The sequence below is a fragment of the Macrosteles quadrilineatus genome, unplaced genomic scaffold, assembly GCF_028750875.1.
Source record: "Macrosteles quadrilineatus isolate MER2022 unplaced genomic scaffold, UCM_ALF_1.0 Scaffold_1__1_contigs__length_201487025, whole genome shotgun sequence".
NCBI lineage: Eukaryota > Metazoa > Arthropoda > Insecta > Hemiptera > Cicadellidae > Macrosteles > Macrosteles quadrilineatus.
Window position 1 is genome coordinate 89867901 of NW_026542594.1, and position 14382 is coordinate 89882282.

The window sequence follows — 14382 nt, forward strand, 5'->3', positions numbered from 1 at the left end:
ATTCGATTTGGTACATCAACACGCCACCTAAAAATCTACTTTTTGAAGGAACAATAGTTTTCTGTCAAATTTGGGGACAGAAGTGAATCTTAAATAGCAGCATACGTTGATTATCATACTAATAATATAATATACTATATTACAAGAATATTACTATATTATATATATAATGTATACAATATAATATAATATACAGAGTGTCCACAAAGTCTTGGCCTGATACGGAAACCGCATGGTATGAAAACGAGTGATAGTAGGATAAAGATCTATTTACAGATATAACAGGCAACTTCTTAAGATTTTATAGTACAAACTTAACAAACCGCTACGTGTGCACCACCTGTGGCCTGTGGATCTTGTAGACGTCTTTTTAGTTCGTCCCAGGTTTTAGTCAGCATATCCTGGGTTACAGACGCCACAGCATTTCTGATTATCTCCATCAGTGTTTGTAAATTAGGAACTGGGGAAGAATAGACAGCGTCCTTGACAAATCTCCACAATAAGAAATCCATGGGGGTAACATCGTGGGAACCATGTGGCCATTTCGTCGGGCCATCACGCCCGATCCAGCGTCCGGGGAAGTGGAGAATTTAAAAATCCCTGTCACATTTAACCCAATGAGGTGGGGCGGCGTCTTACTGGATAGTTATGATAGGCAGCAGTTCTTAATAGAGGGACAACACACAACTCAAACATAACATATCCAAGTAAACAAACCTATGGACATTTTCTTCCACAAAGAAAAATGGCCCAATGATTAGGGCATTACACCGCACCAAATGTTTAGTTTTGGACTGTCCCTTTCTTTTTAAATCATGATCCTGGGGTTTGACACTCCCCCAAATTCTACAGTTGTGACTGCCTTCCCAATTAAACTCGCTTGTCAAACTGCTATAGGGGATTAGGTTTCATGAAACCACAAAACACACTGTGATTTCTCTTGTAAACTCACCATTTCTGATTTGTTATTGTATTAAATCATAACTTATTTGTTGTCAATCAACTATGTTTAGGTGTTATAAACATAATGAAATAAAACTTTAATTTAACTTTTATTTAATTCTCTTCAAAACAAGGCATACAAGTTAAGTGTGCCTCAAATGGTTTTCCCTACAGCCAAGCTATTAAATCAGGCCAAGTACTACTAATATACATATATAATATAATATATTATATTATCATACTCACGTACATCGAATTATAGGCCTTTAATGGCAGAATACAATGACGCAATTTTGAGCTCAAACGGACAACCAAGTAAAAAATGGCAGCCGTTCAAAGATTTCTTGAATCTGCCATTTTGAACTTTTGAACGGCTGTCATTTTTTACTCAGTTGATCTTTTGAGCTCGGATTTGCGGCATTGTAATCTACTAATAAAGACCTTTAATTTAATGTGCATATCGACCTATGCTTACGTTTAAATTGTATTCTGATTCCCAGCGAGCGCCCCAATAGGACACACCCCTAAGGAGGTAGCGTACACAAAGCATATCCAGGGTAATCTATTAGGGCGTAAACCTTGACCAGCCCGAAGGCGCCAACCCCCGGGGGGTATGGAATACCCCCCAATAGGCTATAGGAGGGGGGTCCGGGGGTCCTCCCCCGGGAAATGGTAAAAAAATTATACCTGTAAACTCACATTTTTAGCCAATCTAGAGGCATTAACACGTTCGCTGCTACGGACGTTCCGGAACGTCAAACGGGCTACGGCGCCAGGAGCTAGGAACGTTCCGGAACGTCGCCGTTCATTGATGTTTAACTTTACCATGGATCAGACAGCTCGTCACGAGCGTCCTATATTTCTTTGCAGCTCGTGGGGACGTACTTTTCTGACAATGAAAAATATGGTTTCCCAAAATCACCACCAGGGTCGTTTAGAACAGGGCTTTGTCCCACCTCTTTCCTACTAGATAGCGACACTAATTTACCGACTGCAACCTGGGCAGTGCTGCTATCCATCAGAATCACTTAGTGTCGAAAGCCAGTTTTATTGCAGAACATTGCCATCCAGTACAACTACTGTTACTTTTACTGTAATTCTCAGTGTATCGGCAGCAATGTTTACGTAGCAGCGAGCGTTAGTTCAGCTCCTGGCGCCGTCCTGGCATCTAACGGTCAGCAGCGAACGTGTTAACAGTAGAAAGTCAGAAATCTGATAACTGACACTTGACCACTGTTTGGATTACAAAATTTAGAATATTTACCCGACTTGGTGCTATTCTTACAGTAAATATCCAAACAAAACTACAAATGATTTTCTTAGGTTCTTTCGTATTATATTTGTGTATTTTCACTATTTCCCCTTGCATGACTTGGCTGCATGCATACAATACAAATCATGTGCTTCCTGTTTACAACCTGAACCTGTTTTTACTGTAAAAAACAAAACAAATTTATTGACATAAACTGTTTTAGCATTACATTGAGTCAAAACTGTAACCCTAAAAAGGTGTTTTATTATTTTGATTTAACTGTCAGCTATGAAAATGAAACCAACTATAATTTGTCAATTTGTTTTAAATTTATATTTGTTCCCATCATATTTAAGATTAACTTCATTAAAGGTTGGTTTTGTTTAGGCTTAATACTTAGTCAGATTTTGTAATGACGAGACGGAAATGAAAGTATGAGTTAGTTCAGAAAAAAACAATTTTTTTTTCAACAACCAAACTAATTTACACAAATGACAATCTATTCAATATATCAAGAGCCTCTTCATTCATCACTATTTTCACATAGCTAATCTATTACAACATCGTTGTCTATGGAAGTGACTCTCTCTCTCTCTCTCTCTATTTGCATCATAATAAAATTCTTTAAAATCAGCCTACGTTGTTCCCCTCCACAAAAATGGTCCGTTGAAGATGTTGCTAATTATAGACCGATCTCGATTCTGCCTGCTATTGCCAAAGTTTTTGAGGACCTCTTCCTTGACCGTTTAAAGCTTAAACTGGCTGGCTTAATCTGCTCACAGCAGCACGGTTTCACAAGCGGGAGGTCTACTGTGTCGAACTTAACGTTATTTCAATCCAAAATACAGGAAGCCTCCACTGTCAATAATCAGTTGGCTGAACTTCTCCAAGGCTTTCGACACGGTAGACCACACACTACTTTTGAGAAAATTGCTTGATCAAGGATTTGAAAGCACGGAAATTAGGTGGCTGACAAGCTACCTCTCAAACCGGCGGTCATTTATCATGTTTGCTTCGGCGACTTCATCAGAATTTATTTCATACTCTGGAGTTCCCTAAGGATCGCTACTGGGACCCTATCTCTTTTCACTCCTTATAAATTACCTACCTGAAGCTCTCCAGTGCGATTCACTTCTGTTTGCCGATGATGTGAAACTGTTTTCCATCTTATCCACTGAAGAGGACTGCCTACGAATCCAGAAAGATATGTGTGTGATCGACCGCTGGTGCGAAGAGAACAAAATGAAACTCAACACGAAGAAATATCAAGTGATGACCTTCCACCAGAATCTCTCCCCCATTGTCTACGACTACAATATACGCAGTGAGCCCTTAACTCGTGTACTGCAGGTAAAGGATTACGGCATCACATTGTTAAACCTTCATTGAACCCTGAGTTGCACGTGGGAAACATTTGCAGCAGAGCAAACAAAATGCTTGGATTTGTTTCCCGCTTCTCAAAAGGCTTAAGCGACACAGCCTTAAAGACTTTGTACTGTGCTTTGGTAGGCCAAATCCTTGAATATGGCTCTCCAGTGTGGAACCCCCACCAGAAGTTTCTCATAGAGGAACTAGAGACTATTCAAAGAAGATTTATCCGAATGGTGGGTGTCAGGAACGGTTTTCTCTATCATCAGGTTCCCATCGAGGAAGTATCTCGTGATCTGGGACTCCAAACTCTTGCAGATCGCAGATTCTCCGCTGACGTTGTACTGCTGTCAAAGATCCTTAACGGCACGATCGACTGTCCCGATATGCTGAGCCGGATCCTGTTCAGGACCCCTTCAGCCACTCGCTCCAGAGACCTGTTTGCTAGGCAGCAACATCGTACCAACTACGCAGCAAACGACACGATGTACCGACTTCAGAGATCTGGCAATAGCGTTGCTGACATATAATATAATGTAATAGATCATAGTTTATTTCAATTTTAAATAGAAACACCATGAACTTTAAATTTATTATGTTATGTTATGTTTTTAGCGAATTTCCCATATAGGGAATAAGCTATTACCGTAGTACTCATGGTAAGACCTGGACCCGGGACCGATTTTTTTTTTCGTTTTGAGGTCCCTAGAGGCCAAAAATAGCATCCGTTCAAATTCATATATATATAAATACATATATATATTTATATATACAGGGTGTCCCGGAACTCTCTACCAATATTTTAGAGCATTGTTCCTGGGTAAGAAACATATCTAAATATCATATTTAAATTGTCCGGAAGTCCTTAGTTACTCAGATAGCCGCCATTTTGTTTTTTTCACTTATTAATTTTTTTCTGAAAATTGGTTTAACATACGAAGTTGAAACTTTACACAAACATTTATGACAACTATACAAAGCTACAAAAAAACTATGACGATTTTTAAAATTCATGAAACAAAATGGCGTCTGTTTAAATCTTTGTTTCTTAAATTACTCGAAAACCGTTGATTTTACAAAGATTTTACAAGAATAACTATTTTAAGGCAATTTTATTAAAAATCCATCGCCACCTTAATCTTTAAGATCGGACGTGTATTAACTGAGATATGGCAGTTTTAGTGATACGTGACCGCTTTCAGCATGCGCTGCAACTAACCTCCAGCGGTCACGTATCACTAAAACTGCCATATCTCAGTTAATACTCGTCCGATCTTAAAGATTAAGGTGTCGATGGATTTCTAATAAAATTTCTTTAAAAAAGTTAATCTTGTAAAATTTTTGTTAAATCATCGGTTTTCGAGTAATTTAAGAAACACAGTATTAAACAGCCGCCATTTTGTTTTATGAATTTGAAAAATCGTCATAGTTTTTTTTGTAGCTTTTCTAGTTGTCATAAATGTTTGTGTAAAGTTTCAACTTCGTATGTTAAACCAATTTTCAGAAAAAAATTAATAAGTGAAAAAAACAAAATGGCGGCTATCTGAGTAACTAAGGACTTCCGGACAATTTAAATATGATATTTAGATATGTTTCTTACCCAGGAACAATGCTCTAAAATATTGGTAGAGAGTTCCGGGACACCCTGTATATTTATACATATATATTTATATATATATTTATATATATATTTATATATATATTTATATATATATATTTATTTATTTATATATATATATTTATATATTTATATATATATATTTATATATTTATATTTATATATATTTTTATATATATATATGTGTCCGTTAGCGCGATAACTCAAGCAAAAATGATCCGATTTTGATGAAATTTGGTACAAACGTGTAAACCTACGTTTATTCGAACGAGTTCGCGAACCAGCATGATCGGACCATGGGAACGGGGGTTTATGGGGGCTTTTATGGGGTAAAAATGGGTTTTTCCCATTTTTGACCCAAAAAACTTAAATTTTTGCAATTTCTTTCCAAACTATTTTGTAGAGCTTAAAAAAACAAATAATTTAGTATATTGAAGGGTTATAATGCGCCTAATGGTTACGGAGAAAATTTAAAAAAAATTGTAAAATTAAAATTCCCATGTTATTCTTATGGAGGATAAGTAAACTGTTGTAGTTTGCTTATTTATTAACATATTTTGCCCAAATTTGGAAAATGTTCTTATTTCTTACCAACTATTAACATTTTACATAAAAAAATACTTTAACCCTCCCTGTTGCAGCAAACCTAAGTATGTGTTAAACTGATTCGATTTAAATAGGGAATAAATGTGACATTTTTAAGGAGACATTTTAGTGTAAATCCAATCAGGCAAATGGAAATTCGCTTAGTCTGCAGGTTTGCTGCGGCGGGGGTATTTATTTCATATAGCTGTATTTAGTAAGAACTTGTTACATAATCATATTATAATAACCTATAACATTATAATTAAAATTGCATTTGTAGTGGTAGTCTGTAGGCCTATTATTCATTTGATTAGGCCTACAGTGAAACCACTAGTATAATACTGAGTTTGGAGGCCATGTTTTAACTAATATAGGTTTAAATTACCTGTTTTCTGTCAAAATGATCAGTTGGTAATTATTGCGACGAACGTGACCATGGGAACCTATATAGATTTATATATCACAAGAAACTAGATTTTTAGCTGAAAATAATGGTGCAAAAATTTTTCCGCTCTCTCAAATATTAACGGAGTTACGGCAGTTTTAAGTTTTATTTACCTTTGTAAGTCTACTGACTAGTCACTAGTCTATTTTAATTGACGATATTTCCTTACCAGAAACTTTATATAACTATCAAATTTATGTAAATTGTAAGTGATTTTAAGTAAATATTAGGCTCACACTAACAATCAATAAGATAATTACCGCAAACTTATTAATTTCAGCATAATGATAGTTCGGGAAACAAGATAACTAAGTTGTACAAAGGTTGTAAGCAACTACTCAAATGAATAGTGAAATGGTTAGTGGCGGTGGCGGCGGAAAGATGGATTTGAGAAATTCCAGTTATCCAATCTACTCCACAAAATAGGCCAACATTGTTACTTTAACCATGTAGCTTTTATGCAGTTTTAAATACTTATAGAATAAGGATTTTTACGTAGGCATACTTCTAAAGCCTAACAACTACTATTAAAAATACACTAATCAACAAAGGTAGACTCACATTCCATTCTAAAATCTGAAGTTTTTTACCTACATGTCTAGTTCATGTTGGTGACACTTGAGCGCTAGTGAGTGACACTTTGTTAAATATTATCAGAAAGTACTACAATATTATTTAATACGAGGTGAAACCCGTCGAAATCGACGGTTACTTTCAAGGCTTAAGTTAATTCATCTAACTGCGATAAATTGAGTGAAATTATACATATTTTGAGCATTTAGAATTGTTTAAATATTAATAAGTGTAAAAACAATAATGATATTAATTGCGTTAGTTACCAAATATGGTTGATCATTCAATGAATAAAATATTTCCCATACTGTACGTCATCGGAGTTGTTAGTATGCTATCTGGTATCTCTTCCTTTGGAAGAACCTTTAAATAGTATAAAAACCGTATTGGTGGATCCTTTGTAGTTAAACACTTCCGTGGTTTCATCAGTGTAATGCAGATTAATCTTTGATTTTATTTGAAAAAAAAATCTGTTTGTTGGGAAGACTCGTTCTAACTTCAAAGGGAGGTATATCCGTTACAGTGTAAGTATGATTTTTCCTTTGTCGCGTCAGTTCATAACGTACTTTTGTGCCAATGAATAACCCTCTAGCACATTTTTGAGAAATTGGTTGTAGGGTTACTGTTAAAGTTGGAATTCCTTGACATGGGGGATGTCAGTTAGTTATCTCAGCCTTATCAGTTACATAAAGTTGTCAATATAATCTCTCTACGGAATGTTAGGTGTAGTGGAATATACTTGAAGTGAAGTTGGCTTTTATTCTTAAACTGTTAGGGGCCTCCTCATTTATATGGTCGTGCAGCTTTATTGGCAACAAATAATGCGAATGACATACCTAGTAATGTGGCATTTCCAAAAAGCAAAAAAATAATGTAAATTGGCTGTTACGTAAATATTGACGTTTACATGCATTGTTAATCAACGTATCTTATAAAAGATAATGTGATCTAGTTTAAAAGGAATATGACCTTCCTGTCATGACAGTAGCTGCTTAAATAGTATTTGCTCATCGGGCAATTTTTACAGCCAAAATGTCGTGTTATTTTCAATAATAATACCAACGCAGTGGGCTACGGTCCGTAATATAGGCCACTGCAAATAATTTGTCAAGATAGGTACTATTTTAGGCAAGGTTTCTGTTTTTGGACGTTATTAGAAACGGTTAGTAAAATTCTTCTGCAGATGAATTTTCTGTTGGAGATATATAAGCCGAATTATAAATGTCACAATGCGAGTGTGAGCATTTTGTAACTCTATTATATAGATTTTTTAGGCTGCTGCTCAGTGCACTTTAGGAATATATATTTTAGAGATTAATTAAATGTTTTTTGTTGCTGAGTAGCGCTAGTAAACATACACAACCCTTTTCGTTAATCTATTAACATTCAAAGGCTCTCTAAGATGTCAAGTTCTTATTTGTATACATACCTATATTATGTTTTCACTAAGCTGAATGAATACATCGAAGTACCCTCTCTTAAAAGTCTGCAGTATATTGCAGTTTTCCAGCTTAGTGACTTTCTAAATCATGCACATATTTCAACATAAATACTGTAAAATGTTTTATCCAGTTGCTATATTTAACAAAATATGGACACGGCTCAAATGGGCACCGTGCCCTTCTGCACTTGTATTATTTTGTATTGTATTACACAATCGAAGATTTTTCCAATTATTGAAAGCATGTATGACAATAATCTCATGAACCTACGATGATCCTTCTAGAATAATATGATAAAATATAGGGAAAAGGTGTGAAAAAGCCAGATACCAACCCGTAAATAGATATAAGATAGTTCAATAAGAAACAATTGTTTAGAGTTATTGTGATAAAAGGATTTTCCACTGATTTCGTAATGGAACTTTATAATGCAACACATGACATGATATAGAAGAAAATCAATTTTAAAATCAGAAAATAACATTGAAAATACTTCTCTTGGACTATTCAGTAACTCCCAATAAATGTGTGTTATTTAAAATACAATTTTAAAATTAACAGCTGTTTTATTAAAAAGTATTATCCACATGGCCAAAATGTAAACAAATCTGTGGAGGGATCTTTAAAGGCTTCTGGGGCAGAGCCCTAAGCGAATTTACTTAGTTTTTCTTTTGATAACTCATCTACAGACCAAGACCTTTCTTTGGACACCTCTACCAAGTGTCTACGCCCAGTCGTTCTCTCAAGTTAGTGGAGACAAAGTTTCCAATTAAATATTTAGATTCCCCCATGTTAATCTTATGGGAAAAAATCCAACTTTGATGGAAGATCCTGCCCAAACTAATAAAGATATCAAAAAACCAAAAACACTTTGCAAAACTACAGATCAGGGCGATTCTTTTGACACTTTAATCATCAAAATCGGTCCAAAAATGAGGGAGGAGTTCTGTTCACAAAAATCGGCTTAGCGTATTATATAGGCCTATATAGAAGATTTTAGTAATGAACTGTGCTTTACATTTGGTTATATAACCAGGGGATGAGTGATTGTGTTACGGTATTGACTTAAATAACACGTTGATTAGTCTATGAATACATATTATTTTTAAAATTAAACTATTCTAAACTAACCTAACCAAACCAAACTTGCTGTAACATAAAATATAAGTATGATGACAGAAAAGGCATGTGTAGAAGGCAAGTCGGACTTTATGCGGATTCGTGACTGCATTAAGTCCTTTGAAGGTAGGTTAGATTAGGTAAGTTAAAGTGTAGGTTATAGTGAACCGAGCTGATAATTTATATCACACACAGGCAGTCGTTGTGCCATTAAAATAGTATGTTAAACACAACGAAATAACAATTTTTCGTTGTGTAAAACACACTATTTTAATGGCACAACAACTGCCTGTGTGTAATATAAATTATCAGCTCGGTTCACTATAACCTACACTTTACCTTCCTAATCTAACCTAACTTCAAAACACTTAATACAGTCACGAATCCGCATAAGCCCGACTTGCCTTCCACACATGCCTAAATAAAATCATTCTGAAATTAATTATTCAGTGCCGTGTTGTTTCTTAGATGTTTGTAGCATATGTACTTTAAATGACTTGATTGACTTATTTTTATTCTCTTCTCTTCAATTTCGTATTTTCATTTTCATTTCAGTTCGGTTCAGTACAGTTCTACAAACAGTTAGTCTAGTCTGTAATTCCCGGATTCCGTATTGCGGCAAGGAGTCAAGGAGTTAAGTAGCAGACTAGAATAGAAGGCAGAAGGTAGATAAAGGAAATCAAAATGTCAAATTATCTTAAGTTACCTTAGTTAATATTCGTGGCCTCGGAGACATTTTTGCACTGTTATTTCCAGGTAAAAAGTGAGTCTTCTACTTTAATCATTACTTGTAATTAACGTAATATATCAAGTATCTGGAGAGAACATTTCATAGGCTTATAAATAGGTTAGGTCAAACAAACAAAGTAGCCTAGGCCTACCGGTAAATAAAACTTAAAACAGCCGTAACTCCGTTAATATTTGAGAGCGCAGAAAAATTTTTGCACCGTTATTTTCAGCTAAAAATCTAGTTTCTAGTGATATATAATTCTATATAGGTTCCCATGGTCACGTTCGTCACAATAAATACCGATTAGTTTAGTAGTAGCCTATGATGACTACAGTTCTCGCAGCTAGTCTGGGCGCGCGGACCCTTGTGTACTAACCGTCCCCCACGCCAAAGCCATGAAGACAGCAGTGAGGCGCTGAACAACCCCAGTGTGCCGTGTGGGCCGAATGTTTTTGGAAATGTGCAATAAACACTCCCCTCTACACCCCCTGCCCTAGCGCGGCCGCGCGCCCAGACTAGCTGCGAGAACTGTACAGCTGTTTCATGCTTTTCAAAAATAGCACATCTTCAGGTCCAGAATGTCTTGCTAATCCCTCATGTAGAGTTCGTCAAAAATATAAACAAATAAATAAACGGGACACACATACGGATATGACACACACGAAAATAAATTTAATAAACTGGTCGACCAGACGCTGATTCACGAGACACGGCGCCGGTGGAAGGTAAGTCGCGACTCAAGAGGACTCGAACAAGAGTGCGATTCGTGAAGGACTGCTGAATAGGCCATTGTACGCCTTGCATGAGTTGGAAAACGAACCCCTTTTTGTAACATGACACGTCCGCCACGAAAGTATATGTAGATATTTTTAATGGTTTTTATAGTGTTTAGTATATATGTAAATAGTAGTAACATGACGCAATCTATCCGACATGTCGGTCAACGATGTAGAAGACAAGTATTCAAGTAGGCCTATTCAAGTAAGTAGCAACTTAAATGATGGCCCTTTTTTGGTCATCATTTAAGCTACTTAACTTAACTTAAGGGGTACAGTTTCTTAACTGGGCTTACGCTAATATTGATTGAAACTATCGAATTGAAAATATTGATTAATATATCTATTATAAAATTAAACTATCATAACCTAACCTAACCAACCAAACTTGCTGATGGTGAAAAAATGGCATTAAGGTTTACTAATCGAATCGATAGTTTCAATCAATATTAGCGTAGCCCAGTTAAGAAACTGCACCCTATTCAAGTAAGTAGCCCTAAGTAAAAAGCTTACCCAAAACAGGACCTCTTCCAGCCTCATCCACTCCCAACTTGCAAGGTTCATCTTGACACACTTTCGGTATTGGAGATTGTAAAACTAAATTGTCAGCATGGTTCCTTTTCATTAAAAAGTTTTTAATTTTTCCTATTTCGTCAACTTCAATTGATACCGACATTATTTCGTCGTAAAATTCTGATCCTAAAAATGTATAGAAATTAGAGGTGGCTGTGATATAATACAGTACTTAGGCCTAGGCCTATAAACAAGAAACTGTATTTAATAGCCTACCTAAAGGTGAGTGAGCGTAGCGAACAAACTTCAACCAGGACGTGATTGAGCCATGCGAACGAGATAATCTTGAAAATTAAGAAGTTAAACGGGGCAAAGCCCGCGGGTTACAGCTAGTTAATTATAACTTTAGACAGATATCCTAAGTTAGGTGCAAATCATAGGACGATACTCGATTAGGACTGTAAGTTTTGAGGTTTGATTGGCTAATGTGCTAATGTATAATGGTTATCTTGCTTGTTTTGTTACTGTTCCGTTGTAGTCCAGTCAATGAATGATCCAAAAGTAGGTGTAGAGTGCGTGAGCAGGTAACTAAGCGATTCCTTCAGAAACTTGTTCAGGGGGCTTAGGGTGTTAACATACCAAAAGTCCTGACTCCTAGGTGGTGAGCCAGTGGGTGGAGGGGGGAAAAAGGGGGGGAAAAAGGTACGCATTTTGGGTTTTTTGATTATATCTCGAAAACTATCAACTTTTTGTATACTATAGTAAATTATAAAATTGAAGAAGATAAAATTTTCTACAAGAAAAGTATATAATGTGTTTATTTTGGTTCAACAGATTACGAGTTATAACTTATTTAATTGATATCTTATTAAAATACTCCTTCCATAAGAAATACATGTAAATTAGTATGCGAAATGGGGCGAATCCTATCCGCCCAAAGAAAATATAACTGATATTCTGGAAATATTGACAAAATTTCCAGTAATTTGACAACTAATCATGAAATTTTGTCAAAAATTAAAGCGAGGGTGAGCGTTTAAAAATGGGATGATTTAAGGTTTTTTTTATATTTCCAATAAAAAAACACCAAAACTCGAAATTTTGTTACCTCGCCCTCGCCTTAATTTTGGATCAATTTTAATGATTAAAGTGTCAAATTACTGGAAATTTTGTCAAGATTTCCAGAATATCATTTATATTTCCTTTGAGCGGATAGGATTCGCCCCATTTCGCATACTAATTTACATGTATTTCTTATGGAAGAAGATTTTAATAAGATATCAATTTAAATAAGTTATAACTCGTAATCTGTTGAACCAAAATAAACACATTATATACTTTTCTTGTAGAAAATTTTATCTTCTTCAATTTTATAATTTACTATAGTATACAAAAAGTGGATGGTTTTCGAGACATAATCAAAAAACCCAAAATGCGTACCTTTCTCCCCCCCCCTTTTTCCCCTCTCCACCCCCTGGCTCACCACCTAGGAGTCAGGACTTTTGGTATGTTAACACCCTAAGCCCCCTGAACAAGTTTCTGAAGGAATCGCTTAGTTACCTGCTCACGCACTCTACACCTCATTCCTTGACTGGACTATTGGTATAAAAAAATAAAAGAAATTGGATAGAATACAGTAAACAGTAATTTATTTATTAGTAAACGGAACGGATTGGGAAAATTGAAATGTAAACATAACGATAACAAAAACAAACATACTCTGTAGCAATGTAGAATGTAGGTTTGTGTTTGTGTTTGTAGGTTATTTTCGATTTCGTTCGATTTCGCTTGGATCGGCTTATAATTTTCCGGACTCCCGCCATCGCCATCCGCCAAGCCAATGCCATGCTAATCCAGTGAAATACCCCCCGCTGCAGCAAACCTGCACACTAAGCAAATTTCCATTTGTCTGATATGCTGGTTAGCGAACTTGTTCGAATAAATGTAGGTTTACACGTTTGTACCAAATTTCATAAAAATCAAATCATTTTTGCTCGAGCTAGCGCTAACGGACACACACACACACACACACACACACAGGGTAGCGGATTTTTATCCCCCTGCAATTTTACCCCCTGGGCGAACGTGACGTCACAAAACATGGGGTAAAATTCCGGCCCCGATGGATTAAAACTATGTTGATGGATTAAACGCGGAATTAAACGTATATTTTCACGGTTGTGAATTCACGGTCAGAACACATCAAATTATAAAAACCTAGAGTGTATGGCCCGGATTTTTACCCCCGGAATTTCACCCCCCGGATTTTTACCCTCGGAATTTTACCCCCTGGCCGCGTTATATAAATTAGTGAGAATGGTTAGTTATCTCCATTCAGTTTTAATTTAATAGTAAACATTTTATTATTAAGTAGCCTATCTTAATTGATTTGTAACATCAAAACAGCGAATTCTGTTTACTTAGAAGAGATTACAAAATAAATAAATAGAGATAGGCTATTTAATAATAAAATGTTTCAGAAATAGGAAAATCAATCATGCTTAATAATTTCTATATCCGGTCAGGGGCCCATTTCATAATAAAGTACAAGTTAAGCTGCGCGCGCACTACGGCGGCACGGACAGGCGGGCGGCACGGCAATTTTTAAAAGTTAATAACATTGAATGTCATATGAGTGCGCCCACTACGGCGGGACGGCCGGTAACGGACGTTCGGCAGCTTCCGCCGTTTGTTAAAAAGTCCGGGAGACAGAACTCCAGGACATTTCCGAGCTGCCGTGACGCCCGTAACGCCCGTACCGACCGGGAGCACTGCACACCGACCGGGCGGGCGGCACGGGACATCCGCCATTCTCAACTGATCTCTGTCAAAGTAGCAGTGTTTTCGTGTGTTTTAAACATAGATGTTAGTAAGTTGATTTTTCTCGTTGAGAAAAACTCCAAACTGTACAACATGCGACATCCGGAATATTTTAATAACGTCCGGCGTGACAATATATGGACAGAAATATGATCTATTATGAAACAATCAGGTAAGTTTTACACATAATCCTTCTACA

The 14382-nt window shown here is 36.2% G+C and overlaps 1 protein-coding gene across 4 annotated transcripts in view; it reads right to left on the reverse strand.

Moving 5' to 3' along the window:
• Positions 1–13184, reverse strand: part of LOC128987009 (ribonuclease H2 subunit A) — a 44678-nt gene extending 31494 nt beyond the window's left edge. The window contains exons 1-2 of one of the 4 annotated variants that reach the window (XM_054407692.1): positions 13083–13184; positions 11364–11549 (exon numbers count right to left, since the gene is read on the reverse strand). In XM_054407692.1, the coding sequence (XP_054263667.1) occupies positions 11364–11526 (163 nt within the window). In that variant the 5' untranslated portion in view covers positions 11527–11549; positions 13083–13184. Of the gene's footprint in view, positions 1–11363; positions 11550–11639; positions 11764–12002; positions 12018–13082 lie in introns of those variants that run through there. The other 3 variants (XM_054407855.1, XM_054407774.1, XM_054407931.1) reach the window with 3 other exon arrangements.
• Positions 13185–14382: the final 1198 nt, after the last annotated feature.